We start from the raw sequence: 27135 nt of genomic DNA, 5'->3' as shown, positions 1-27135 counted from the left end.
TGTTGAACATTCATGTATTTGCGTTACATTACGTGCAGCCATTACAGGACATCTGTGTCTACGCTTGAGTTTTATTTATTTGTGTTTTGATTTTGCTCCAATATGTAATTGTCACTATTAAATCTAGAGAAATCTCAACCGAATGAGTAATTTAACACGTTGTTTTCGAAACTAGGCTATATATGGATGGCTCATTTTAGAAAAAAACAAACAAACAAACATCTGGCGTTATATAAGTAGCCCGAAAATAAATTTTATATATTGTGGATCCAAATAAGATATAATAACAAATAAGCTTTCTAGGAACCTGCTGTTGACGGGCTGTGACATCACCGAAAGAGCAGCGGCTTGCGTGACAGTGGATGCGCGTGATTAAAAGTAGCCTACGGATCCGGTGATGTTGCTTTGCGTCCATCTTTCACTCAGTGGCTCGATTATCATCTTCTCGGCACCGCGCAACGATTCGGTGGCGGACGGAGCGATCTGACCTTTGACAGGCAGCGAATGACGAAGCGAAAGGTCAGCATTTCTGGAATTAAGTTACCGCGCACCTCGAAGAATGAGCACGCCGAAAGGTAGGATGCGACAACCTGCTGGTGTTTATAAAGGCATGTGACTCCGTAAGCCCGTCTGGCCACATCCGGTGATGTTGTGCGGTCTTTGCGATTCAGATCGGACTGTTACATAACGAGTCGTGCCTGTTATTACGGTTTGAATCGCCGTCCTTAAAGGTTAATTTCGACAGACGCGGTGAAATCCCCTTCAGGTGCAACGTTCTGCTGTAATGCGTATAAATGATCTAGATGACAGCTCAGACTAAAGTACATTGGCGCTGATCAGCAGAGACCCATGATAGAATCAGCTGTTTCTAACATCACACGGCTGATGACATATATTCTACACGCACGAATGGATTGCACTAGAATAAATCGACTGTTTAGATGTCAATGTCGGATGTTTTTATTAGATTTCGATGGCAGTGACATAACACGGTGCCTAAAAACGTGTCTGGTACGTAAGGCAACATAATGTTCAGGTTTTCAGGACAACATTATTGCCCTCAAAGCACACGTCGTTTATTCCTTATTTATAGCGGGTTTGCACGCTAAACTGTAGCCGTGTCCACCCGAACTCCTTGAAAACGGAAGTGTGCTACACGGAATGACGTCATGGCATCTGTGTCTCATTGTAGGAGACCAGGGATAAGATTGTGGTTCTAGGTTTAGGTGAAAATACAACACCAAAATGCTGTATTTGTTTGTTTGTTTGGGTTTTTTTTTTTTTGGGGGGGGGGGGGGGGCGTATTCTGCGCAACGTTAATGCAGGAGAACACGTTGTCTGTCTCTGTTTCCATGGAGCCAATGTCACGTCCTTCTTGACAGGGACTTTGCTGAGCTTAATACTGAGACCTGGCCTACTGTGTACCTTCTGTATACTGTACACCGCCTTCAAAATACAACAGCCCTGACCGCATACTTTAAAGGACACGATTGTTACCGTTTAGCGATTGTAGCTTGTTGTAAATACTATTGCTGTAGCTTTAAGAAGATGTTGGTGGTCTATGCATTTGTATTTTTTAGCCTAGGACTATATAGCCTAAGCTTAGCTGATGTAACCTGGACATGTTTGCATTGCACATCAGCGATAAGCCTTACACATGAGTAACAACATCAAGAAGAGGACAATCCTATAATGTACCTGAAACCATATAGCAGGCCATGTATATGTAGGCCATTGCAAGTGGCGGCATCCAGTTTAGTCTGTATAACTCTTTATGGTTGTTGGTTAACCATTTGTGTGGTTGTTAGCTATAAAATTTATTCCATGCATGTGTTTATAAGGGAAAATGGAAACTCAGGTATTGAAATTTTATGAGTCTGATTGCTGATAGAATTGTATTTCTTTAAGGAAGAACATTACAGTTTGCTCACTAGTGCCATTTGTGAAAGTAGCCTATAGGATACTGGAAACACAGCTTGAAAATGTATTATTAAAATGCTTCATATGATGCGAGATGGAAATGTGAAAAATAAATCTGGTGTTTCTGAGATCTTTGCCTTCCAGCACTTGTAGACCAAGAATTAGAGCTTGCAGATCAGCAATGGTGGACTTTATTCAGTGAGTTTAAGGATGATGTGAGACATTTATAGTTCTTGTAAAAGATCACAAGATCTCTGTTAAACAACCATCCCACAGCAGTGTTATATTAACCTACGGCCAATCCCTTTCTGTAAAGCCATGAGTAATGAAAGAGAAGTCTCTAAAGAGCATTAACTTTCTTCAGACCTACAGTTTGCAGCAAGCTTAGGTGAAGCATTCAACATTCCCTTACTTCTATAATAAATGCAGTTGTACAATCATTCTGTTGTCCTAAAAGAAAACTGTTTTTTGAAGCATTTAGCCGACATGTTCATTTCCTTGTAATTATCATCTTGTGGGGCTTTTGCTGTTTGTTCCTGCAGTGGTGAAGATGAGAGACTGAGTTAGAACATTAAGCTGGTAATTAATGGTAGACAGCTCCTGGAGGCTTTTGCAGTGACACTTCCTACATGCTGAGTTCCCAGCTTCTCCTTTCTCAGTTTCCCAGGCCCAGGCTGTCGTATGAGAAAGCATGCAGCGTCAGTGGTTGCCAAGCAGTGGGGCCAAAGACGGAAGCACAAGTGGCTAACTTGGAGCTAAATCATTATCCTAGAGAAATGGACTTGGACTGAAAAATGTCCACTGACAAAGCATTTACATTTTTCTTAAGGCTGATTTAAGAGTGGTGGTTTCCTCACATAAACAGTTTTTAAATCCAACAGGCTGTAGATTCCCTTTGCCAGAACTTACTATGTGCTACATATATTTATTAAAAAAAAAATAGCCATATTTTTTGTTTTCCATAACACTGAGCTTGCAGATTTATTGAGTATCTAACTTACATATGCAGTTACACCTCAGTCAAGTGAAGCTGTCAACCTAGTATCTATCTATCTATCTATCTATCTATCTATCTATCTATCTATCTATCTATCTATCTATCTATCTATCTATCTATCTATCTATCTATCTATCTATCTATCTATCTATCTGTCTGTCTATCTGTCTATCTATCTGTCTGTCTATCTGTCTGTCTGTCTGTCTGTCTGTCTGTCTGTCTGTCTGTCTGTCTCTCTATCACTTAGTTGATTAAAATTATTTGGAGCTGTAAAATGAAATTTGCCTAATTTTGAGCTGTAAAAATTCTACTTTTAACAGAACCACCTGCGTCGTACCGCGTCGCTCCCACTTCTATTATGTAGAACGAAACAGGCGAGCATTAGCCTCCTACTGGGAGCGAGCACAGACCGCGACGACGGAGAGGACCCGTCCCGCGCAGCAGGGCCGGGCTCGCGCGCGTGCGCGGTGCGGTCTACGCGAGGACACGCGCACAGCACGGCGCGCCGGGCGTCCGAAGATGCGCGCACCCTCTTGAATTCATCTCGTTCCTATGTAATTCGCGACTGCGCCCATGAGCCTCCTCGGTGGCTACAAGAAAAAGACCAGTTACGATGGCTACGAATCTTTGCAGTTGGTGGACAGCCGCGGAGACTTCAGTAACGGGGGGAGAGGCGGCGGCGGCGGAGGCGGCGGCGGCGGCGGCGGCGGCGGCTCGTTCGGCGGCGGCCTGACGGCGGCGTCCCTCGGCTCCAAGGCAGGCCTGGCGCGGCCGGACGACTACAGCACCATGGACAGCGCAGGTATGACGTTCAACCTTGAGTGAGCGTGTCCGCGGCCCCGTGCGTGAAATGTCTTTGAAGTCCTGCACCGCAATGTGTTGCTAGTCGTTTTTACTAAATAGGCAGATACGATGTGCACGAACTTGCAGCAGCGAACGTAGGCTATATCGTGATACAAAAGCATGGGTTAGGCGTACTGTGGCCGCTGTTGTGTTGCGACCGTGATGTGGTATCACATGAGTTAAAGCTAAAAGTTTTTGCATCAAGCGATGTGTGTAAAATGCATTTTTTTTTTCTGTAGCATAAACTGTTTCTTTTAAATTTATCATGCAGTTAGTAAAAAAAAAAAAGACCATAGCAGACATAGCAGTTTATCAGATCTATCTTATTTTTTCAGAGATGTGAAACTGGGGTCGTGTGGGAGGCTTACTGCAGTGGGCTGGAATGGGAGCCTGGCTTTGGGACCCAGACAGCGGTGTGCGGAGGGAGAATGTGTTTCTCCCGGAAAGCACAGTGTTAGGTGCTCTTGTCTCAGCTGGTGTCTGCCTTTGTCTCCTTCCGCAGTGTGTGTATGTGTGTGTGTGTGTATGTGTGCACGCAAGAGGGTGGGTCTTGGTGAGGAATAGAACTACAAAATCTACAGAGATTAGCATAATTAGGTTTTTATAAAGCTGTCAAACTGCCACAGACTCTCCTGAGAAGACTAGTTCTTAGTTTAAAGGTTATGGACTATTTGTTTTTGTTCTGATTTCCATCCAAAATGAAGAATTTGATTACAGTGGCTGGATTACTGTGGGTCACCAATGTTTGTTTAAATAGGAAGCTGAAGCTGTTGAGAGTTGTATGTAGTGAATATTAGCCAGTTTCCAGTAAGATGTTGTGTTCTGGATGAATGTTATGGATGGATGCTTTGTGTCTGGCTGCGTGATGTGATCTATAATTGAAGAGGTAGAGCTGGATCCAGTAACTGGACACCCCACCCCCACACACACACACACACACACACACAAACAGAGAGAACGAGAGAGGGAGATAAATCCCATGTCAGTGAGGGAAGGTACAACCTACTAGACACAGAGAAAAAGAGTGGAGTGTGAAACAGGTGGAGAATTAAATAGGAAATGTGTGAGGGACAGATCAATTTATATTCCTCATCTTTATTGATCTACATGGCCTTATAGGCACCTCTCTCTCTCTCTCTCTTTCTCTCTCTCTTTTCTCACCACAGACACATAACCCCTTGTAGGATAAAAGCGACATAGTAGGGGTTCAGAGGCTCTGTGTTCTGAGAGAGACTTTGAAGTCAGCTGCCGGCTTCGAATGGAGTCTTTTTTTTTCACCTTTCTGGCTCTTTGGATAGGGTCTTCTATGTGGCCAGGTCCAGTGCTCCAGCCCAGCATGCAGTGCAGCTACCCTGCTCTGTTCCTGACTGTGAAAAATCAGGCGGAAGGACTGTGAAGCTGGTGGCTATAATGTGAGATATGTGAGAGATGTGGATACCTGAAATATAAAATGCCATTTACCTCAAGGTCTGTAATTGTGATTTATACTCTTGAAGAAAACATCGAGGAATACCTTCCCTAATAAACAGATGGCAGTCAAAACATAAAAGAATCAATGCTCGAGAGACTCATGGATAAATATGAATGAAAAAGTGACTGTACCAGTTTGAAAAGGTTTGTTTCAGTTCTAAGATTTTATTATTTGTCTCCAATTCATGTTCCCGTTAGTGCTTACATCTCTTTTTAAAGTCTCCATGTCATAATCGGTAATGAAGTAGTTTGCCCAGCAAAAGTATATATCTGCTACAGATGTGCTTGTCAAGAGTGAGAGAAATGATCACTCAAATAATGGCTGTGGTACTGTAGCCTGCAACCGCTCTAGATGTGGTACATCTAAAATTATTAACACAGCCATATAAACCGGCCCCTCCTATTAGTAATTAAGACGCACTTTGCTTGCACAGCTGATGAAGGACCTCCGTCCGAAACATCCCGTTTCTCTGGAAACTCTGTGTACTTTACTACAATTTTGAATCTCTCTCTCTCACTCCCACTCTGTCTCTCTCTCTCTTATATACGTGTATAAAAATCACATGCTATATCTTGGATTTTACTTGCAGTGCCCATAACAAGACATGATTGGCATGGACAGGTATGAAAGGTTATCAGTGCTCATTGCCACTTGACGGTAAATATTTATAGATTAGATGCATGTTCTCCAAAGTCACTGTTTTCATTCATGATCTCTTCCCCGTGTCAGAACATTTAGGCAATGTCAACTAGGCCTGGGCCTGAAACTGCTCGGCTATCTGAAGCATTTTGATTGGTTAGCTAAAGCACCCTTCATTTTTTAACGATCCTGCAAATGACTTCTAGGAGAGTGGTTTTAGAGGGGTGGCACTGAGTGATTAATAGAGCAGCTGAGTTTATTTCAGGATGACTTCCCACACAGTGAGTTTGGTGATACTAAATGTACAACAGCACAGGACCTAAGATATAACGAACATCTAAAGAAATAAGAGCATTTAAAGAAATGTGCAATATGTAAAAGAAGTGTTTGGGCACACACAGTTAATGCCATTATTACAATATGCTGTATGGTAATACACAGCTGAAGGGTCTTCCTGTGTTTCTGATGACATGATGGCGTAGTTGCTATGCGCTGAATACAGCGGATTTGGATCCGCCCTGTTTCCATGTAGCAGCTTGAAGCGAACGTGCTCAGCCGGGTTTAGCTCTGTGCTGTGTGCTGGCCTGTCAGAAACACTGTCCCAGCAACACTGCTCAAACTGTGCACGTGCAGCGTGCACTCTGTGACACATGACATCATCGAGTGGAAATGTTTTGGGGGGGCTGACGCACAGGACCGAGCACAAGCGCTGGTCAGGCAGGAGGTGGCATTCATGACTCCTGGCATGAAAAACCCCCAGTGCCCAAGACCGGCCGTTGGTGGCCATTAGTTGACTATCAAATGCTGCTGCTCGGAAATCACGCGTTCGGTTGCCTGAGGTTTGGGGGAGGTGTTCCTGTGGCATTTCACCGTTTGGAACAAGCAGCTTCGAGTGACGAGAACAGCTAATCGGTCCAGCTCAGTGAGAACCTTTGACTTCTCCGTTCTTACCTTCACTGCAGTATCACTTTCAGTCTTCTGTTTCATCAAGATGTTGTAAATAGCTGCTGCAGTGCAACGCACGACATCCCTTCTGGCAGTGCAGAGCCATTCCTTGCTTCCTGAAATACTGTTAGAGCTGTTCTGAAAGTCTGTTAGCTTACCTTACTGCACCTTCCACTGCCTTTTTATGCAAAGCCCCACAAACTTACCAGTTTTCCACTACTTTTGGTGGTGTGTGTGTGTGTGTAATATATATATATATTGTTAAAAGTTAATTTTAGGTATATTGCCATTAAAATATTTGGAGCAGCTCTCAAGCTAACAAATGAAACAGACCCAGAGACAGTCACCTGACAAGATGCAACCTGAGCTTGTTTCTAGTTGAAAGCCGTTAATGGTTGTGTGTGTATGTGTATGTGTCTGTGTCTGTGTTTTTGTTCATGTGTGTGTTGTGGGAGTGTGTATTCAGAGGAAAGGTTTTTGTATACTTGCGCATGTGCTTCAGGAGCTATGGCCTTATAACATTCACCTTAAAACATTTGTGTATCTATGACAAATTTCAGTTATTTTCATGTCAAGAATAGCCCTCCATTCTTCTCCACATAAGTAATACTAGAGACCCAGCACATGGTCCTAATATCCATGCAATTATATTCTGCCCAAGAGATAACCAAGCTGGATTTATTGAAGATTTAGTGTAATTTTGCAGACGCTGCATGAAAACACTCTGCAAAGTTTTCCTTTGAATGTGTTTTCTGTCACTAATTTGTTACAGAATGATGCAAGCATTTAAGCATCTTGGTAGGAAGAGCTGAATCACAGCTGACCTGTTCCCCAGCGTCTCCGAGCCTGATGCCTGGAACAGGCCTGGCACTGCTTCAGTGGGTAATATCACTGCCACTGTCGCTGTGCGGCCCAGTGACTGTGTGGAGGCAGAATCTGCAGAGAGAAGTGGGAGGTGGCTGAGTCAGGCTAATAGTTTGGGAGCGGTCCAGTGAGGGAAGATGTACCAACACACACACACACACACACACACACACGCAAACGCACACGTACGCAAACACACACACACACGCACGTACATGCGCACACACGCACACACACACACACACACACACACACACACACACACACACATACATACACACACACACACACACACACAAACACACACACACGCACACACACGCACACACACGCACACACACACACACACACACACACACACACACACACAATAAATAAATAAATAAAGCAACAGTGCTACTTCTGTTCTCAGCTTGGTAGCTGTTCATTCAAGGGTGTCTCATGGTGACAGACGTGTCCAGGGTGTCTCATGGTGACAGACGTGTCCAGGGTGTCTCATGGTGACAGACGTGTCCAGGGTGTCTCATGGTGACAGACGTGTCCAGGGTGTCTCATGGTGACATACGTGTCCAGGGTGTCTCATGGTGACAGACGTGTCCAGGGTGTCTCATGGTGACAGACGTGTCCAGGGTGTCTCATGGTGACATAGGTCTCCAGGATGTCTCATGGTGACAGACGTGTCCAGGGTGTCTCATGGTGACAGACGTGTCCAGGGTGTCTCATGGTGACAGACGTGTCCAGGGTGTCTCATGGTGACATAGGTCTCCAGGATGTCTCATGGTGACAGACGTGTCCAGGGTGTCTCATGGTGACATAGGTCTCCAGGATGTCTCATGGTCACAGACGTGTCCAGGGTGTCTCATGGTGACATACGTGTCCAGGGTGTCTCATGGTGACATACGTGTCCAGGGTGTCTCATGGTGACATACGTGTCCAGGGTGTCTCATGGTGACAGACGTGTCCAGGGTGTCTCATGGTGACAGACGTATCCAGGGTGTCTCATGGTGACATAGGTCTCCAGGGTGTCTCATGGTGACAGACGTGTCCAGGGTGTCTCATGGTGACAGACGTGTCCAGGGTGTCTCATGGTGACAGACGTGTCCAGGGTGTCTCATGGTGACAGACGTGTCCAGGATGTCTCATGGTGACAGACGTGTCCAGGGTGTCTCATGGTGACAGACGTGTCCAGGGTGTCTCATGGTGACAGACGTGTCCAGGGTGTCTCATGGTGACAGACGTGTCCAGGGTGTCTCATGGTGACAGACGTGTCCAGGATGTCTCATGGTGACATAGGTCTCCAGGGTGTCTCATGGTGACAGACGTGTCCAGGGTGTCTCATGGTGACAGACGTGTCCAGGGTGTCTCATGGTGACAGACGTGTCCAGGGTGTCTCATGGTGACATAGGTCTCCAGGATGTCTCATGGTGACAGACGTGTCCAGGGTGTCTCATGGTGACAGACGTGTCCAGGGTGTCTCATGGTGACAGACGTGTCCAGGGTGTCTCATGGTGACATAGGTCTCCAGGATGTCTCATGGTGACAGACGTGTCCAGGGTGTCTCATGGTGACATAGGTCTCCAGGATGTCTCATGGTCACAGACGTGTCCAGGGTGTCTCATGGTGACATACGTGTCCAGGGTGTCTCATGGTGACATACGTGTCCAGGGTGTCTCATGGTGACATACGTGTCCAGGGTGTCTCATGGTGACAGATGTGTCCAGGGTGTCTCATGGTGACAGACGTGTCCAGGGTGTCTCATGGTGACAGACGTATCCAGGGTGTCTCATGGTGACATAGGTCTCCAGGGTGTCTCATGGTGACAGACGTGTCCAGGGTGTCTCATGGTGACAGACGTGTCCAGGGTGTCTCATGGTGACATAGGTCTCCAGGATGTCTCATGGTGACAGACGTGTCCAGGGTGTCTCATGGTGACAGACGTGTCCAGGGTGTCTCATGGTGACAGACGTGTCCAGGGTGTCTCATGGTGACATAGGTCTCCAGGATGTCTCATGGTGACAGACGTGTCCAGGGTGTCTCATGGTGACATAGGTCTCCAGGATGTCTCATGGTCACAGACGTGTCCAGGGTGTCTCATGGTGACATACGTGTCCAGGGTGTCTCATGGTGACATACGTGTCCAGGGTGTCTCATGGTGACAGATGTGTCCAGGGTGTCTCATGGTGACAGACGTGTCCAGGGTGTCTCATGGTGACAGACGTATCCAGGGTGTCTCATGGTGACATAGGTCTCCAGGGTGTCTCATGGTGACAGACGTGTCCAGGGTGTCTCATGGTGACAGACGTGTCCAGGGTGTCTCATGGTGACATAGGTCTCCAGGGTGTCTCATGGTGACAGACGTGTCCAGGGTGTCTCATGGTGACAGACGTGTCCAGGGTGTCTCATGGTGACAGACGTGTCCAGGGTGTCTCATGGTGATATAGGTCTCCAGGGTGTCTCATGGTGACATAGGTCTCCAGGGTGTCTCATGGTGACAGACGTGTCCAGGGTGTCTCATGGTGACAGACGTGTCCAGGGTGTCTCATGGTGACAGACGTGTCCAGGGTGTCTCATGGTGACATAGGTCTCCAGGGTGTCTCATGGTGACAGACGTGTCCAGGGTGTCTCATGGTGACAGACGTGTCCAGGGTGTCTCATGGTGACAGACGTGTCCAGGGTGTCTCATGGTGACATAGGTCTCCAGGGTGTCTCATGGTGACAGACGTGTCCAGGGTGTCTGATGGTGACAGACGTGTCCAGGGTGTCTGATGGTGACAGACGTGTCCAGGGTGTCTGATGGTGACAGACGTGTCCAGGCCGCTGCCTGTGGTCTAAAGTGTCTTTGAGTAGGGAGCGTGGCTTCAGTCCTCTCTTCCTGCACTAATCATTCTATCACATTTCTTCTACATGTCAGAACTGCTGGTGCACTCATATGATGTCGTGTGAGAGGCAGCTTGGTAAAATGCAGCTGCGAGTGAGTGAGTGACTGCTATTGAAAGGAAATGGAGTAAAAACGTGATGCAGGACTTCTATAGCTTTATAGACTCTGATTAAGAAACATATTTGATCTGGAAGGTTAAACATAGTTGACTGTTATAGTCATATATACGGACTGGTTTTTCCATTGCATCTAGTTCGTAGCAAGCAATGCATGTAATTAGAGATGAAACCAGACTCTGTATCAGCCCACTAAGGGGCTTTAAGTAGTGTTAGTGTTACAGATTACAAACACCAAGGACACGGCCCACTGCTTATGTGCAGCAAATGTATTTCTGCATGTTGCACTATTTTGGAGTGTTTTTTCTCCTGCGTGGTTGTAAGGTTCTAAGGCACTGGTGACGTCCAGCGCCAAGAGGCGTGTGTGTTGTGAGCAGTGACACTGGGATCATATCAGGGCTCTTCCCTTTGCAGATATGGATGGGAGCTATGGGGGGGGACTGCTAGACATGGTCAAAGGAGGCGCTGGAAAGTTCTTCAGCAACTTCAAGGACAACCTGAAGGACACCATCAAAGACACCTCCACCAAGGTTATGAATCAAGTAGCCACGTAAGTCCTGTCGGTGTGTGTGTGTGTGTGTGTGTGTGTGTGTGTGTGTGTGTGTGTGTGTGTGTGTGTGTGTGTGTGTGTGTGTGAGTGTGTGTGAGTGTGTGTGAGTGTGTGTGAGTGTGTGTGTGTGTGGAGGGGGTGGGGGTTTCTGGGTGACCTACTTGTCGTAGATTTAGTGTGATGATAATAGCTGTGGTTGTGGAGGTATCACTGCAATACACCTCATTTACATTACGTATATGCTGTATGTGACAAAAATGATGTTATTTGTTTTCACAGAATCATTTTCTTCCCATTGTATTGAAAATGTTTAAAGAGTAACTTGGTGCATGATGAGAGGCTCTGTCATTTGGGTCGCATGCGAGTTATATGAAGACGACATCGCGCGGCTGAGCGGTGTAATTTAATCACACAGAGGGATGGAAGAGAACGTGAAGCCTTATTAAGGAATGAGATAAAGAAAGGAAACGCACAGGAGGTTGAAGAGATTTCAAGAGTGACAAGACGGAGCTGGGGTATAGGGGAGGATGCCACCTGCTCCCGTTTGCCCCAGAAGCCACACAGACATACCCACCCACCCACACTCACATACACATCCACCGGCAAAGCAATAACAAAGCGTCTAGGCTTTCTGCTTTAAAAGTGTGTCACTATACTCATATACACTTTACTTTCTCTAGCTTCTAGCAGGTTCTGCTTTTTCAAAATTTCAGTCTTCTCTGCCAAATCACCACTGTAGCAACACATCCAATTCTTATCCGATTAGCCTAAAAAAGCACCTAGACTACTAAGTCTAACCTACTTATTAGGCCTATAGTATCACAGGTTTGTCATTAGGGATGCAGCCCAAGTGTCACATACAGCAAACAGCCAATAATGGCTGTGGTTGCTGTCCAAATCTCACGCACTATTCATTTGTTTTTGTTCACAATAAAAGACCATTTAGACAAGCACTGTTCAGTTAGTCACTATGCAGCAGATTTTCCTCCAGTTTTTTGTGCACATCTGTTTAGTGATCAGATGATGATGGCTCAAAACCTCATAGTCCTCAGTCTTAAGACATGACTTATCCAAAACTGACTTTACTGACAGCTGCAAACCACAATTGGTGGTTTTCAGACAGAACACACATCAGAAGCTGTTGTAATGCTCAATCTTTGTGTCAGTGACGAGGCAAACTTATTTTGGAACTGCTGGCTTATTAGTCATGTGAACCTGTGTGAGAGAAGCAACACAGATACCGCAAAGGGTCCTTAAAGGGGATATGAGATATTTCTATCTCATCTGAAACAATTGTTATGACAGGAATGCGGTTGCGTGTTTGTGCGTGTGTGCACGCGTGCCTCTGTGCATTCGTGTGCATGCTTGCACTTGCTGTTCACGTCTCAGGCAGAAGCCTTTAATAGCAGGCTGCTTCCATACTTCATTACCTCATGAGGTTCTGAGATTTCAGCACTTCACTCGGTTTACTCACCTGTTGCGTAACACTGCGCAACACCTCTCAGTGATGCCAGCAGTGCATATTCAGCCACAGACATATGCTTTCTAAGGCCAAGGTGGTGTTGGTGTGGAATTAGGTGAACAATTATGGCTTATCAACCTGTGCTCTTCTAGCAGATACAGGCACATATGATATTTCAAAACAGACGTTTGCTCAGAGCTTTGAGTTATTCTTGGTAACGAGGTCTTAGTCTTTGATTGCGTCCTTGATGCTGTGATGAGAAAAGCATGAATAATACACACTTGCGTTTTTAATACTTATCCCTCGCGCATCATGGAATCTAGTGTTGTTGATGCTGATAAAAACGTACCAGTCATTTTTGAAGAAGCGATACTGAACAAGATTATAAATTAGAAAATAAAGAATTAACAATTATATATTGTGGAAAATCAGATGTTTGTTTTAAGCACTGAAGGCTTATGTGCCTGTTTGCACTACTAGATACACAAAAGGAGAGTTGGACATCGCCTACGTCACCTCTCGTATCATAGGTGAGTAACTATTTCTTATTTATATACCTATTGTGCACTTGTTTGTGCACAAGCACTGCCCATCTCTCTCGCTCTCTCTCTCTCTCTCTCTCTCTCTCTCTCTCTCTCTCTCTCTCTCTGTCTGTCCTGAAGTTCTGAGACGTTAGTAAAGCAGTGGTCTGGAGGGCAGGTCCAGTCGGGACTGGCTGTACAGCGTGTAAACTGTGCACACACCGCGTTTTTGCTCTCGAGAGCCCGTTCACGTGGGTCTCAGTTCACTGGGAGTCAACCGATTGCACGTTTTTTCTCTTTGACTCTTTTGCCACAGCTAATTACAACAGGTGACCGTGGAGCTCTCGGAACAAGCGTCTCAGAGCAGAGTTATAGGACAAAACAGACTTAGACACACAGTACAATAGACAACCTCAGGAAGGGACGGTTATCGATGTTTTGAAGGTTTTGAGATTGTTGCGTGTTTCACTTGGATACACAGCTGGTCAGCTGGTGATTGTATAATCTTCTGTTATATTGCCCTCTCAGTGATGTCATATCCTGCTGAGGCAGTGGAGCTGGGCTACAGGAACCATGTGGAGGACATCCGCTCTTTTCTGGACTCACGCCACGCTGACCACTACACTGTTTTCAACCTGTCCCAGAGAAACTACCGTGGAGCCAAGTTCTCTAACCGGGTGAGAGGGGATTTATAGACTCTAAATCCCAAAATGTGCTCTTCATGTACTCTTACTGTGTGGAATGTGAATGTCAGGGACCTCTTTAAGCAAATCCCAGTATTATTATGAGACTTCACAAAAGTGTGTCCTTTAGTTCACCACAGCACAGTGAAGTTAATATTGGCAGAAGGAGTACCACTATCCATATTCTCTTTCACAGCCAGCATAACTGGAAATACATATATTATATGAAGATCAGTAGGATAAGTGGAGGAAACTGAGCACCATTTATTAGTTGTTAAGGCCTTTTTTAATTAAATGGCCCAACACATACTCTCCACAATGGGCCTTAATCTGTAATCCAAATGGCTCATTATATATTATTATTGCAGCAACAAAATACACCCTGGGTCCTCTCTTTATGGGTACACAAAGACTTTCCAATACAGTGCTACTGTATGTCAGTACCTTTGGCTACATTCACACAATAGCTAGCATGCCCAAATCCGATTTTCTGACCATATCTGATTTTTTTTTTTTGATAGGCTGTTCACAATAACTTAATGTGACTTATATCCGACATTAGCCTGCACAGACCAGGTGCCTAACCTGACCTGCATGCGCAAAAGAACAACGCATATGGCATGCTCGTCCAGAGGCAAACCATCACAGTGGAATCAACAGCCACTAGCCTAAAGTTTTTAGTGGATCCTGACTGCAAAATCGGAAATCGGAAAAAATCGGAAAGTGAAATGTTTCGCAAAGGAAAAACAGCAAGAAATAAACAACAAATGAATTTGTTCACTAATGTCTTCACGCCCACTGATTACATCACTACGAACATGCAATGGCACAAACCTGGCGTTCCTATAGCTGTTATTAGAAGACTACTGCTGTAGACGGCCGTGATAAAAATGGAGTGTACTTGGGCTGTTTGGTCACCTCGTGCTCTGTGCACCTTGCGTTTGTGCAAGGATGGGAAGACTGGTGCAGAAAAATTCAGACTCCCGTGTAAACGAGGCAGAGCAGGGTGTTGGTGTTTTTGTGAATACGTTGCGTTGTCGCCATTGCGGACAACAGAGAGACCCGAAACAACATCTAAACATAGTGCAGTCGTTGGCGTTTCCATCTGCAGCTGCAAAGAGCTGGTGTGCTGTGTGGACCATGGAATAATGTCCTTACTAATAACGGGTCCCACATAGTAGCAGATACCACTTATGACCTCAGGTGTTTGCATGAGTGATTGCATAAGTTGTGGCAATAAAGGTAATGTTGCTAATGAAGGTAAGTGTGATTGTGTATTTCTGCACAGGATTATCACTTATCTCACACTTGCTTAATGCAGAACTTCTGCTATTTTGTATATGTATGTTTATATATATTTACAAAATATATGTCTTTTCTACAGTATCAGTGATTTTTTACTTGCATCCACCTTCATCCTTTTTATTCCCTTTCATCTCTTCTTTATTCAAACTCTTTTTATCATTGTCTCTATATTCCATCTATATCTGTTTCTCTCTCTACCTCCCCCCCCTTCCTCCCTCTCGATATATCCAGGTATCTGAATGCAACTGGCCCTCCAAGCAAGCCCCTAGCCTTCACAACCTGTTCGCTGTGTGTAAGAACATGCACAACTGGCTCAAGCAAAACCCTAAGAACGTGTGTGTGATCACTTGCTCGGTAAGAGAACACGCGCAGCCTTCTGTGTTACACCCTCAGTCACCCCTGGGGGGTTTCACCCTGCTCCTTTAGGCTTGCTTCCTCACCCTCTCCCTCATACCTCACGCCCACTTCATTTAGAGATTACGTCTCCGCGAATCACACTCAACTCTAATAGCATTTACTGGCTTAGGAGTCAGGACGGCCTCGGTTCGTCCGATACGCATTCAGTCCTCTTCTCCTGACCGTCTCGTCTTCCCTACCGCCAAGTTTATCGATGAGACACCTGCGGTGCTGCCTCGATTAAGATGTAATCAGATGTCATCGATAAATCTACGCTATTTTCGGTTCCGTTCCTGCTGGAGAACCTTTTCCACAACCTAAAAATAGAAGGTGACTGACATAACGCAGAAAACTAAATTGTTCTGGGCGAGCTCAGTCACGCTGTCAAACCCCTGCAAGCTGCTCGAACCTGGAACTGTGCAGATTTGAATTCAAAAGATTGTGCATAAAAATAATAGCCTGTTGAGGCCTTGAGAATGTGAGGTTTTGCACAGTATTTATTTCTTTTGAAATATTAGATGTGCGAGAGCAATCATATTTTGCATGAGAATTTGTCATCGTCAGTGTGATAACCCCACTGCACCCGGCTGGTGCCTCCTGGGCCCCACCAAGAGAGACTGACTCATGCCCATCTGTCTCTCATCTACACCCTGACATCTGTCGCGCTCATGAAGGCCCACATGCCCGAGCGTGTTGGGTAGAATGAAGTGTTTATTCCTGCAGGATTCCTGCTTCTGCCGGTTTCTGTTTTTGCCAAGTAGGACAGCGAAGTCGCCCCTGACCGGGTACTTCGGGCGGATTGGCGCATTGCGTTTCGGGTAGTCTTACCTCATGAACTCTGAGCGGTCGTCTTCAGAATGCCTCCCTGCTGTGCGTCTCTCTCAGGATGCCAGAGCTTCCATGGGCGTGCTGGTCTGTGCCATGTTCTGCTTCTGTCACCTCTTTGCCAACCCGCTGCCCGCCATGCAGCTGCTCAGCGCCAAGAGGCCCACGACTGGACTCTGGCCCTCACACAGGAGGTACACATACCTGGAAAGCAAGAGCCAGCAGTCATATGGCTTCTGTTGTCTTTGATTCTGCAAACACAGTTGTTTTCATCATAGTTTTGAACAAAAGAAAGCTGATTACTTTAGTCAGTGCCAATTGGCAATTATTGGAAAATTCACAGAATATTAATGAAACACTATTAGGATATTTCATTCTTTTTAAAAGTTATTATACATCTGAGATATTCATTTTCAATGTCTTATTGAAAGAGTGTGTTTGTATAGTGATATTTTGTGTGTGTGTGTGTGTGTGCGTGTGTGCGTGTGCGTGTGTGCGTGTGCGTGTGTGCGTGTGCGTGTGCGTGTGTGCGTGTGCGTGTGTGCGTGTGCGTGTGTGCGTGTGCGTGTGTGCGTGTGTGTGTGTGCGTGTGTGTGTGCGTGCGTGTGTGTGCGTGTGTGTGTGTGTGCGTGCGTGCGTGTGCATGCAGGTACGTAGGCTACGTGTGCAGCATGGTGGCAGAGAAACCCACAGTGCCGCATTCCAAGCCGCTTGTCATCAAATCTGTCACCATGAGTCCCGTACCCTGCTTCAACAAACAACGCAGTGGCTGTCGGCCATTTTGTGACGTCCTGATCGGCGAGACCAAGATGATCTCCACTGCTCAGGACTATGAGAGAATGAGGTGAGCTGGGTGGTTGTGCAGAAAGACAGCTCAGAAAGCTTCACGTGTAGCCTTTCCCACAAACCACCCACATTCCTCCTCAGGTTTACATAAAATAACCGCTGTGGCGAGCTATGCTAAGAAAATGTGCTGTTTTGATCAGCTTTTCATAATCTTTCTTGACTCCTCTAATACAATAGTTAAGAAAAATGTGATATATTGGCATATATAGTACAACTACATTTGCAAACAACACTGAAGAATTCTGTCTGCTACAGTTTAGTTAAATGATGAAATTATTCTGAAATTAAATGGATTTTTTTTTGCATAGAGGAAAAACGGTGGTAGCTTGCACACACCGTGAATCATCTGTGTGCGCACTTCTCCTCTCTCCGGCCTCCACAGGGAGTACCGGGTGCATGAGGGCAAAGTGGTCTTTCCCCTTGGAGTGAGTGTCCAGGGAGACGTCGTGATCTCCGTCTACCACATGCGCTCCCATGCACTGCAAGCCAAGGTAGGGGTCTCCTCATAAAGCGAGAGCGAGGGGTTTTCATGTCAGACATAAAACTATGGGACAGAGGACTTGGCAAATTGACTTGGCCACACTACTGCTGCCAGTGTTGGTCAACCTGTGTTAATCCTCATGGGAAAAACAATGGCTAATACAATATCCGAGTGCTTGATTTAATGCTTGTGTTGTTGCAGGTGACCAACACACAGATATTCCAGATTCAGTTCCATACAGGCTTTATTTCCCCTGGCACCACAGTCTTAAAGTTTATGAAGTATGTATTGACTTTTATCAGCTTTATTATAAAATAATCCTAAAATGCCAAAATGTTTCTTAAGCAGCGATTGTGTGTGCACGTTTACTGCATGATTTTGTGTGTGTGTGTCTTTATGTAAAATGAACTGCCTGTTTGAAATACTCTTAGTGATATGGACACAAATGGCTCATAAGATGTAACTATAATGCCACAAAGCAGTATTCTCTGTGTGACACACTGCAGGCAGAGCGAGGGATGAGTAAGCGCAATGGAGGGTGGATTTTAATGGATGTTAAAAGTCCAAAAACAGAGAAAACAGAATCAAACGCAATAGTAGTGGCACTAGCAGCAGCAATAAGAAAAAGCAGCATTGCAAAGAGCAGAGCAGAGTGCTAGGCAGATGGCTGTAAGCTAGGAGTTAGTGAAATGAGGGACAGGGGAGTGATTGTGAAGCATGATTGCTGGTTCTTTGGCAGATTGACAACTGGAGCGTGACGCTCGGGATAATACTGCTTTTCTGTGGATGTGGCGTAAAAGGAATTACAGTGTTTGTGGTTGTGTATATCTATAGGTCAGAGCTGGACGCATGCGATTCTCCAGAGAAGTATCCACAGCTGTTCCATGTGCTGCTGGAAATCGAGGTGGAGAACACAGATAAGCAGAAAGACCTTACCCCACCCTGGGAGCAGTTCCCCACCAAAGACCTGAGCCCAAATGTGCTCTTCTCCTCACACCAGGAGCACAAGGACACGCTTGCCATGGCAGGTAAAATACACACACACACACACACACACACACACACACACACACACACACACACACACACACACACACACACAGACACACACACACACACACACACACACACACACACACACACACACACACACACAGACACACACACACACAGACACAGACACACACAGACACAGACACACACACAGACACAGACACACACACACACACAGACACACACACACACACACACACACACACACACACACACACACAGACATGGCATACTCAGATACATTCTGCAGGACATTACAATGTCTCATTAAACCAATGCCACTTTTATTTTCCCTTAAACAAGATGAAATGATGGAGGGTTTGAACCTGGAAGGTAAGGCTTGGTGTAGATGCCTAGTGCAAACCCTTTGGTATATAGTTGGTGGCTAAATAGTGGATATAGCATAATTGGTGTGTAAACTGATAAAGATGATGTGTTGGACTGGGTTTGATAAAATTACCTGGAAAGTTGTACAAATTACACTGGTCAACAATGATTTTGCTTTGTGCATTTTTTAAAATATGTTTATTATATATTTTATGTTTATTATATATTTTTATAATGTGACAAGAGCCTTATTTATGAATAAGTAATATATAATTATTGGAAAATGTATTACTTAAAATCCATATGTGATCAAAAATCCTAAAAGCATTCAAATTCAGCATAAACAGTCTTATAAGGTCCACTTAAAAAAAAAAAAGTTCAATTTTTTTTGCCCAGTGTTATTTGATGAATAGTAATGTAATTCTGCAGTTGTAGAGTTTTATATCATGTTGTTAAACAGACCATTATCTTTTAAACAAAATAAATCTTGCATACAACTGAATCATAAAGCTGATTTCCTATATTTTGGACATGAAACGTTCTAATCAAATAAATCAGTTTTTATGCATGTGAGTTTGCTTGCTTTTTTGCAGGTGCATTTTCACCAAGCTTCCTAGTCATCAGTCATGTTTTTATCCTTTCCGTGGACGTATAGATCGCCCCTCTGTAAACTTGTCCGTTTCCATGGATGCACTGTTTAGATCCTGCGCAGGGTCACGGAGCCCTCGGGGGCCGACTGGGGCCCAACGAAGAGAGTGAGCCATCAGACGATGAGATGCTGTCCCTCTCCAGCCAGCAGAGCAATGCCAGCAGCGAGAAAGCCACAGGGGCCAAAAAGGCAGACGCTCGGCCAGGCCCTGCCCCTGCCCCTCCACCCGGCCCCGCCCCTGCGCCTGCCGAGGATGTGGACCTTCTTGGCCTGGATGGAGGTGATGCTCCGCCTCCTCCAGCCTCTCCACAACTCCCTGGCACCACAGCCGCCACCGCCGCCGACTTACTGGGAGACCTATTTGGGGCTCCGCCTCCGCAGCCCGCGAGTGGCCCTGCCTCCGCCCAGTCCACCCCTAGGAGATCCGCCCCCTCTACGTCGCCATGTCCCTCGCCTCGGCCTGCAGACAGTGCGTACCCTTATGGGTATTTTCTTGTTGTTGTTGTTGTTGTTGTTTTCTCTTACTCTAGCAATTTGTGCAAGAGTTTGATCCTGTGAACGCAACGTGACTGCGCTGTCTGTCCATCCCTCGAGGCTTCGACCTGTTTGGGTCAGCATCGGCTGCTGCTGGCACCCCAAAGCCTGCGGACTTCATGGGGGCGTTCCTGGGCCCAGGTATTATGGGGCAGCCGGACCCGTTCCTGCATGCCACACGATCTCCGTCTCCTACTGTGCAGAGCAGGGGCATGGGTAAGGCATGCCTCTGGGCATGCTGTGGCTGCTGCTCCCGGTTTGCCCCAGCATTGTGTTGTTTGCGCACTGTTTCCTGACAGCCACCAAGCACTTTCGTGGTGAAGGCCTGCCAACTGTAACATGCACCTCTAACTGTGGTATCCGAGCTGCACCTTGCTAGTCCTGCTCGCATTGCGCTGCGATGAACGTTGGTCTAGTGCTTGCCTGTGCCGATACCAGTGTATGCGTTTGTGGAAGATCTTATGCCTGATTGCCGCTCAAACTGCATGAATCCAGCTGGAGGCTTAGGAAAAGCAATTCTGAGCGGACAGGAAACGTGTTGAATTAAAATGCTGCATTTTTAGTAAACAAAGTGGTCTCTTTTTAGCAGCGGTTTGAAATAAAGTCAGGAGCGTTTAGCTTTGCTTTTGAAATTTCAGGGTATTCGAGGATAAGCATTCCATGTAGCACGGAGGTGACTGCCTTCACTCTTTTGGCCTGAACTACTAGGGACCACTTTGTTTTGTCAGTGTGGCGTTACGGCTCAGGCCCGCACGTGCTGGGCCGTAACCCGCTGCTAATCCCTGCGCAGGCCGCAGCTCACCTGCACCGCCCGCCACCCCCACCGTGAACATCCAGCAGCAGAGCGCGATGGGAGGATGGGACTGGAACAGAGCCACAGTGCCAGGCGAGTGAAAACACTACAGTACGACACCTGCTGGTAGCTTCTAGAATCACACATCATATTACGTGTCATACAAGAAACGCCGCTGTAGATTGTATGTTGTAGTGCCAAAAGTGGTGATAATCCAAATGATCACATTACTATAAAAATCCAGGCGTGCTGCATTCAGGTGTTAATAAACATGAGGAGATATTTGAAGATATTTGCAGATGTTTATGACAACAAAGTATAATCAGTTTCGGTAAAGTCTGATTGTAGCCAAGCAATATTTAGCTGTTTCTGTGTTCCCAGGTGGAGGGTTAGGCATGGGGAGCAAGTCAGCCAGCACGAGTCCAACTGGTTCTGTCCACAATACTCCCTCCCACCAGGCCAAACCAAACACTCTGGACCCCTTCGCTGACTTGGGCAACCTAGGAGCCACTCTGGGAGGTAGGGGAGGATAAATGGGCACATGTGGGCACAGAAACCCAAATCCATACCTTTTAAATGACTCCCCGTCCTGAGGTCTTGAGCACATGTGCCTCTCCCATTCAATGTGTTGTGTAGGTGGTTCAGGATTCTCCAGTAAACCCACCACCCCCACCGGAACAGGAGGAGGCTTCCCCCAAACGGGCTCCCCCCAGAGGCCTGCGCCCTCTCCCCAGCATACTTCCACCGGAGGGTGGCAGCCCAGCGCCGGCTTCCCCTCGTGGCAGCCAGGCGGTGGGAGCCAGTGGCAGCCCCAGGGTCAGGCTTCCCATCCGGTCCAGGCCAAAGCTCCAGGGCCCTCCATGCCACACAGCTCTCCCCAGAACAGGCCCAACTACAACGTCAGCTTCTCCGGCATGAGCGGGGGTCCACCAGGGGGCGCTGGCGTAAAAGCACAATCTAGCATGGGTTAGTGGCAGATGCCACACTGTCAGAGATGTCTCTGGTAGAATATACTGTTGAGTTGTTTTAATGAACTAATTAAAAAGTCTGTTCAGCACCGAAAGAAGACGCGTTTCTCCCGTGCGTTCCAGGAACCAAGCCGAAGGCCACAGCTGCTAACTTTGATGACCTGCTGTCTGGTCAAGGCTTCATGGGCAGCAAAGACAAGAAGGGCCCGAAGACTATAGCGGAGATGAGAAAGGAGGAGTTGGCAAAAGAGATGGACCCAGAGAAACTCAAGGTTAGACGCCCACAAATCAGCATGGAGCAAAAGAAAAATATTAGGAAGTTGTCACTGCATGCCCTGGGCTTCACACAAGCATCATGTGCAGTCCTCGAATACAGGGTGGCTTAAACGCTACTGCTTGTTCAAGATTGTGTGTATAATGCAGCATTAGATGCATTTACCATATGAAAGCTATGTCGTGACCATGAAAGCTCGGGCGTGAGCGGGATTCAGAGATGAGCTCCTGCGTGTGTGTTTGTGTGTTTGTGTCTGTGTGCGTGTGTGTTGCAGATCCTGGACTGGATTGAAGGGAAGGAACGCAACATCCGGGCTCTGCTGTCCACCATGCACACGGTGCTGTGGGAGGGAGAGACACGCTGGAAACCCATCAGCATGGCCGACCTGGTCACCCCCGAACAGGTGAAGAAGGTGTATCGCAAGGCTGTGCTGGTCGTGCACCCCGACAAGGTGAGAGAACACGCGGGGACGCTTTAGGAGAGGCCTTCTATCGTGCACGTACATTGACAGCAGGCTTTAAGGGCGGTCTCTCTCCTGTGTGCGCTGTAAAGAAACCTTGTGTGCACTGTCAGAGAGAGTCCTTTGAGGACACTGGTTGTTGTTAATTACTCCGGAGAACATGTTGGCTTCAGAAATGAACATGAGCTGCTATAAAACAAACATGGCTTTGGAGAAACAGTCATTTAGGTTAAAGAATTCTCTTAACAGCTATTTATTATTAATAGACAAGTCTTATTAAAGAAAGGTATATTATAGTTTATTGAAAAAGGTTTAAGAAAATGTTTGTTCAGTTTATACGAGTAAACGCATACATTCAGTTTTACGTATGAAATTAAACATAGGGGCATATCGTGTACTATTTTAAACCTTATAATAAAAAGTTATAGATTTATTTGCCAACTCTAGTCACATGAGGCGTTTTAAATATATGACATATGTGCAAAATACATGCATCTTTCTCTTTTTTTTCACCTTCAGGCCACTGGACAGCCCTATGAACAATATGCCAAGATGATTTTTATGGAACTAAACGATGCCTGGTCAGAATTTGAAAGCCAAGGACAGAAAGCTCTGTACTGAGACTTTCATCAAAACAAGCACCCTCTCAACAACCCACCCTTCAGCGGCCAATGATACAACCATTGAGCTGTTTGTCCCCAGAGCAGTATGTATGTGACACCCCACCACGCCTCCAGCACACACACTGAGTGCTCTTCTCCCGCTCATGAACCCAGCTCCTATAGGCACAGCAACGTGTACAGCAGAGTAGCCTGAGGGTCCGTCTCACGACTTATAGAACTGCTATCTGATAAAACAATTAAAGCAGGCAAACCACTCTGAAACTTGGTGCATTTTTTGGGTGAATGTGGGCATGGTCATATTTCCTCCAGGCAGGCGCTTCTACGTAGACGTTTTGTTTTGTTTTTGTTTGTTTGTTTGACCAGCAAGCTCAGTTCGGCTCAGTTGTGGTTCAGGCGCTCGGCGCGCTGTGGAGGCAGGGGTTTTCTCTGGCGCCACGCCTAACAGCTGCAAACTAGAAGTGGATCTCATCAGTGTTGCAAATACAGGGGTGTTCACTGGAGCTGTTCAGCCAAATGCACACTTTACGCATGTCTGTGGTGAATCGTCTTGCTCAGGCATATCACGAGTGTTGCCTGGAGTGGAGAGCAAAAGTCAGAGGCTAGCAGAAGGTAACGGTGTAATTATATACAAAATAGGAACTGTGGAGTGCTTTAAACTTCATCCAGAACATCCAGCACGGAACATCCAGCACGGAACATCCAGCACGGAACATCCAGCACGGAACATCCAGCATGGAACATGCAACACTGGAAATTAAAACAGCATAGGATTGTTCATTCCCACAGAATGAGAGGCTACAGTTTGTCTTCTTCATGCAGAATAATTTCTGATCATTATCTTTGGTGTTCAGAAAGGTACCCATCTTGCTATTTTTGGCAGCCCATTTAACTGTAAGCAACAGTAACTACTAGAAGTTGAATTTTCTCCTAGTTTCTAATGACTACTAATGTATCTGTGTATGGAATGTGTTGCACTGTATCTTATGATATACTGTTTACAAAAGTAAAGTTTTAAGATAATGGATTTATTCATAATATAGCAACTACAACACAACAGCAAAACAGCATATTTACACTACAGTGTAAATATTTACACTACAGTGGCACTGAATTGTTCTCACTTGAGGCATAAGACATCCTTGTTACAATGTATGTTTATTTAATCATGTCATGCAAATATAATTTTTTTTTTTTACAGTGCATATTTAGCTAAATTAGATCGATCTTGTCGGATTAATTGACTGATTGAAAGGAGAATGTAGGTATTGAGTCAAATAGGATAGATTATTGAAGCAACTTGACAGATTGTTGTTATTATTTATGAAATTTCATACATTCCAGCAATTTCTTTTTCAATTTCACATCGGGCTGTACCATATGAAATGTTCACTAAACATTCTGATCTTTCGTACACTGTCTAATCAAAGGCCACCTTTGTAAACAGGAATTTGTTTTAACTGACTAGCCTTGTTAAAGAATGGGTAATGGATTAAATAGAAATAATTCAGACAGATGCGAAACTAAATTCAGACAAACAATTTAACATTTTTATGTAAGTGTAATATTGATGCAATATTTGTTAAAATATTATTTATTGTAATAAATGGTATATATGTAATATTGTGATAATGTATCAGAATATTGCCTTTATTGCCACACCCCTTAATACTCACTGGTGACAGACTGCGTTGAAGTACATAAGAACATAGAATTGCTCAAGGATGTAATGCGCCATCATCCTCTGTTCTAAAATACACGTTGAATCTTTGAGGGGGGAAAAAGGTTTTGTAGTTTTGATGTTTATTTTTTAAATCTTGTTAAATACATTTGAGTGGAACAGCCCTACTCATTGATATAAATTATTTGCTGTGCAGAACTGAACAGGATTTGGGCTCATTTCATGTTATTTGTAACTTCTCTGCATTGCTGTCTATTTTCCTAGTTTGTTAACCAGTCCTGGCAGGCTTTGTCTCTTCTTTGGTCAGCGAATGTGAGGGATGGAAATCCTGTTAAAACTGCATTGATTATTCTACTTACAGGTATTTTCTAATTTCACATTCATTTAAAGCAGACCTCAATCTCGCCACCTGCTCTGACAAACAGTGTGCTGACCTTCCTCAGTTCTTTATAAGGGAAAGAAAACCCCCCCCACAAAACCAGATCAACCTCCGAGACATTTTGGTAGCTTCATGAACAGTGTGTAGGACTGTAACTACATTGTCCAGAGAGAAATACTCTGTGTTGTACAACCACAAACTCTGCCCTTTCTCTCTCAGTATATTTGCACTTGAATGACATTATACAAATACAACTTGCAGTAGACAAGTACATTACAGTACCTACATATCCACATACCCACTGCTCTTTGTTTTTCTGGTTATGTTATAGTGAACCTCTGAAAAAGGACTGCTCTCGACATGTTTAATTCTGCCATTCGTTTCTTTAGATTTCGGTTATTTGTCTCACCCTTCACAAACATCTCAGTGCTAAAAACCTGAGTGAATGCACGTGGATTTTTTTTATCAGAATTGCAAGAACTGTTTATTCGAAAGACCCATACATCCATGATGGTACTTTCCTCTTGTGGACTGAATTATCTTTGATCTTAGAAATGTCCTATCCCTCTACAGCTAACCTCTGTATACAGTAGTGAATGTGTGGTGTTTATTGTCCTCTGTGAGAAAGTGGTTTGGATACAGCTCCGTGTTTGCCTGTCTGCTGTATCGGTATTTACTCATTTCCTGTGCCCTCTCCACTTCTGTCCCCCTATTTGATGCTGTGCTTAAGTACATTGCACAAATAAATGGGCAAGAGAAAACAGGATCGGTGAAATTACTCGGTTTATTTTTTTAAAACATTGTTCAGTCAACAACCAAAAAATTCTGCTTCACTAGAAAATGTTCAGTTAATCTCAGGCACATAGTTTTTTTTTGTTTTTTTTTCCTCTAAATTTTACATTTCATAGCCATGTCTTTTCAGTCTGAGAAATCTGCTTTGTTTTTCTTTAGTAAGATGTTTTGATTGGGATCCATGGGGAAATGGGGACATGTCCAGCTCTGAGCCATTTTCAAAATCCAGACTATACATTCATCAGCCACTTTATAAGAAATATTTACTTGTAAGTGTACAGTTAGAACTATAGTATACACTATTCTATCCACAATTTGTGTTAGCTATCCTCCAACTCATTATTACAACCATGCCATTACTGTGCCATTGTCACCTCACACACACACACACACACACACACACACACACACACACACACACAGAGAGAATGAGAACGGCCACTTTATTAAAGACACCCATCTAATAGCGTGTTGGAACCTTGGCCCATGTGGATAGGATAGCTTCTTGCAGTTGCTGGAAATTAGAAGGAGGTAGTTCTACCTTGTCCCTGGGATTGTGAAGGCCAGGGATGCAAACAAAACTCACTGTCACGTTCCTGGAACCAATCTATGTTTAACCCTGGGTCCTGCTGAAAAGTGGCCTTCTGTCAAAGGGTAAAGGGTGCCACAAGGTGAAGAACTTAGTCAGCCATAATACTTAGGTAAGTTCCAGTGTCCAAACGCCCATCCATAGTCATCAGAGACACGGTTTGCCAAGAAATCATCCCCCACCCCGCAACGTGCATGACTGCGCTGCCTGTGCGTCAGGACGATTCTTGACATCCTCCTCTGACTCTTCGTCGCAGAGTTGTTTAACATCCACA

The 27135-nt window shown here is 45.3% G+C and overlaps 1 protein-coding gene across 8 annotated transcripts; it reads left to right on the top strand.

Annotated features, from left to right (window-relative positions):
* Positions 1–231: 231 nt before the first annotated feature.
* On the top strand, positions 232–26244 carry dnajc6 (DnaJ (Hsp40) homolog, subfamily C, member 6). 8 transcript variants are annotated; one of them, XM_081717666.1, is made up of 20 exons: positions 235–519; positions 3551–3719; positions 11088–11223; positions 13166–13215; positions 13735–13883; positions 15426–15548; positions 16476–16609; positions 17065–17259; positions 17644–17752; positions 17944–18023; positions 18577–18770; positions 19099–19128; positions 19824–20240; positions 20366–20521; positions 21096–21191; positions 21480–21617; positions 21735–22064; positions 22190–22338; positions 22615–22791; positions 23320–26244. In XM_081717666.1, the coding sequence occupies exons 1-20, from the start codon at positions 505–507 to the stop codon at positions 23419–23421; spliced, it is 2949 nt and encodes a 982-aa protein (XP_081573792.1). In that variant the 5' UTR covers positions 235–504; the 3' UTR covers positions 23422–26244. The 8 variants fall into 8 exon arrangements, with proteins under 8 accessions (XP_081573796.1, XP_081573792.1, XP_081573797.1 ...); XM_081717671.1 differs by having other exon boundaries at positions 235–575; XM_081717670.1 differs by lacking the exon at positions 3551–3719 and having other exon boundaries at positions 232–575.
* Positions 26245–27135: the final 891 nt, after the last annotated feature.

The sequence above is a fragment of the Electrophorus electricus genome, chromosome 7, assembly GCF_041902795.1.
Source record: "Electrophorus electricus isolate QZ-2024a chromosome 7, ASM4190279v1, whole genome shotgun sequence".
In the NCBI taxonomy this organism is placed as follows: Eukaryota; Metazoa; Chordata; class Actinopteri; order Gymnotiformes; family Gymnotidae; genus Electrophorus; species Electrophorus electricus.
The sequence above is the reverse complement of the archived record's forward strand: the minus strand, read 5'-3'. Positions and strand labels throughout refer to the sequence as shown.

Bases quoted from the DNA above. Each gene is read 5' to 3' on its own strand.
- dnajc6 (XM_081717665.1), top strand. From the start codon at position 3,491: ATGAGCCTCCTCGGTGGCTACAAGAAAAAGACCAGTTACGATGGCTAC. The intron at 18,771-19,098 runs GTAAAATACACA...CCCTTAAACAAG, and splicing joins GGACACGCTTGCCATGGCAG to ATGAAATGATGGAGGGTTTG. The intron at 22,065-22,189 runs GTTAGTGGCAGA...CGTGCGTTCCAG, and splicing joins AAAAGCACAATCTAGCATGG to GAACCAAGCCGAAGGCCACA.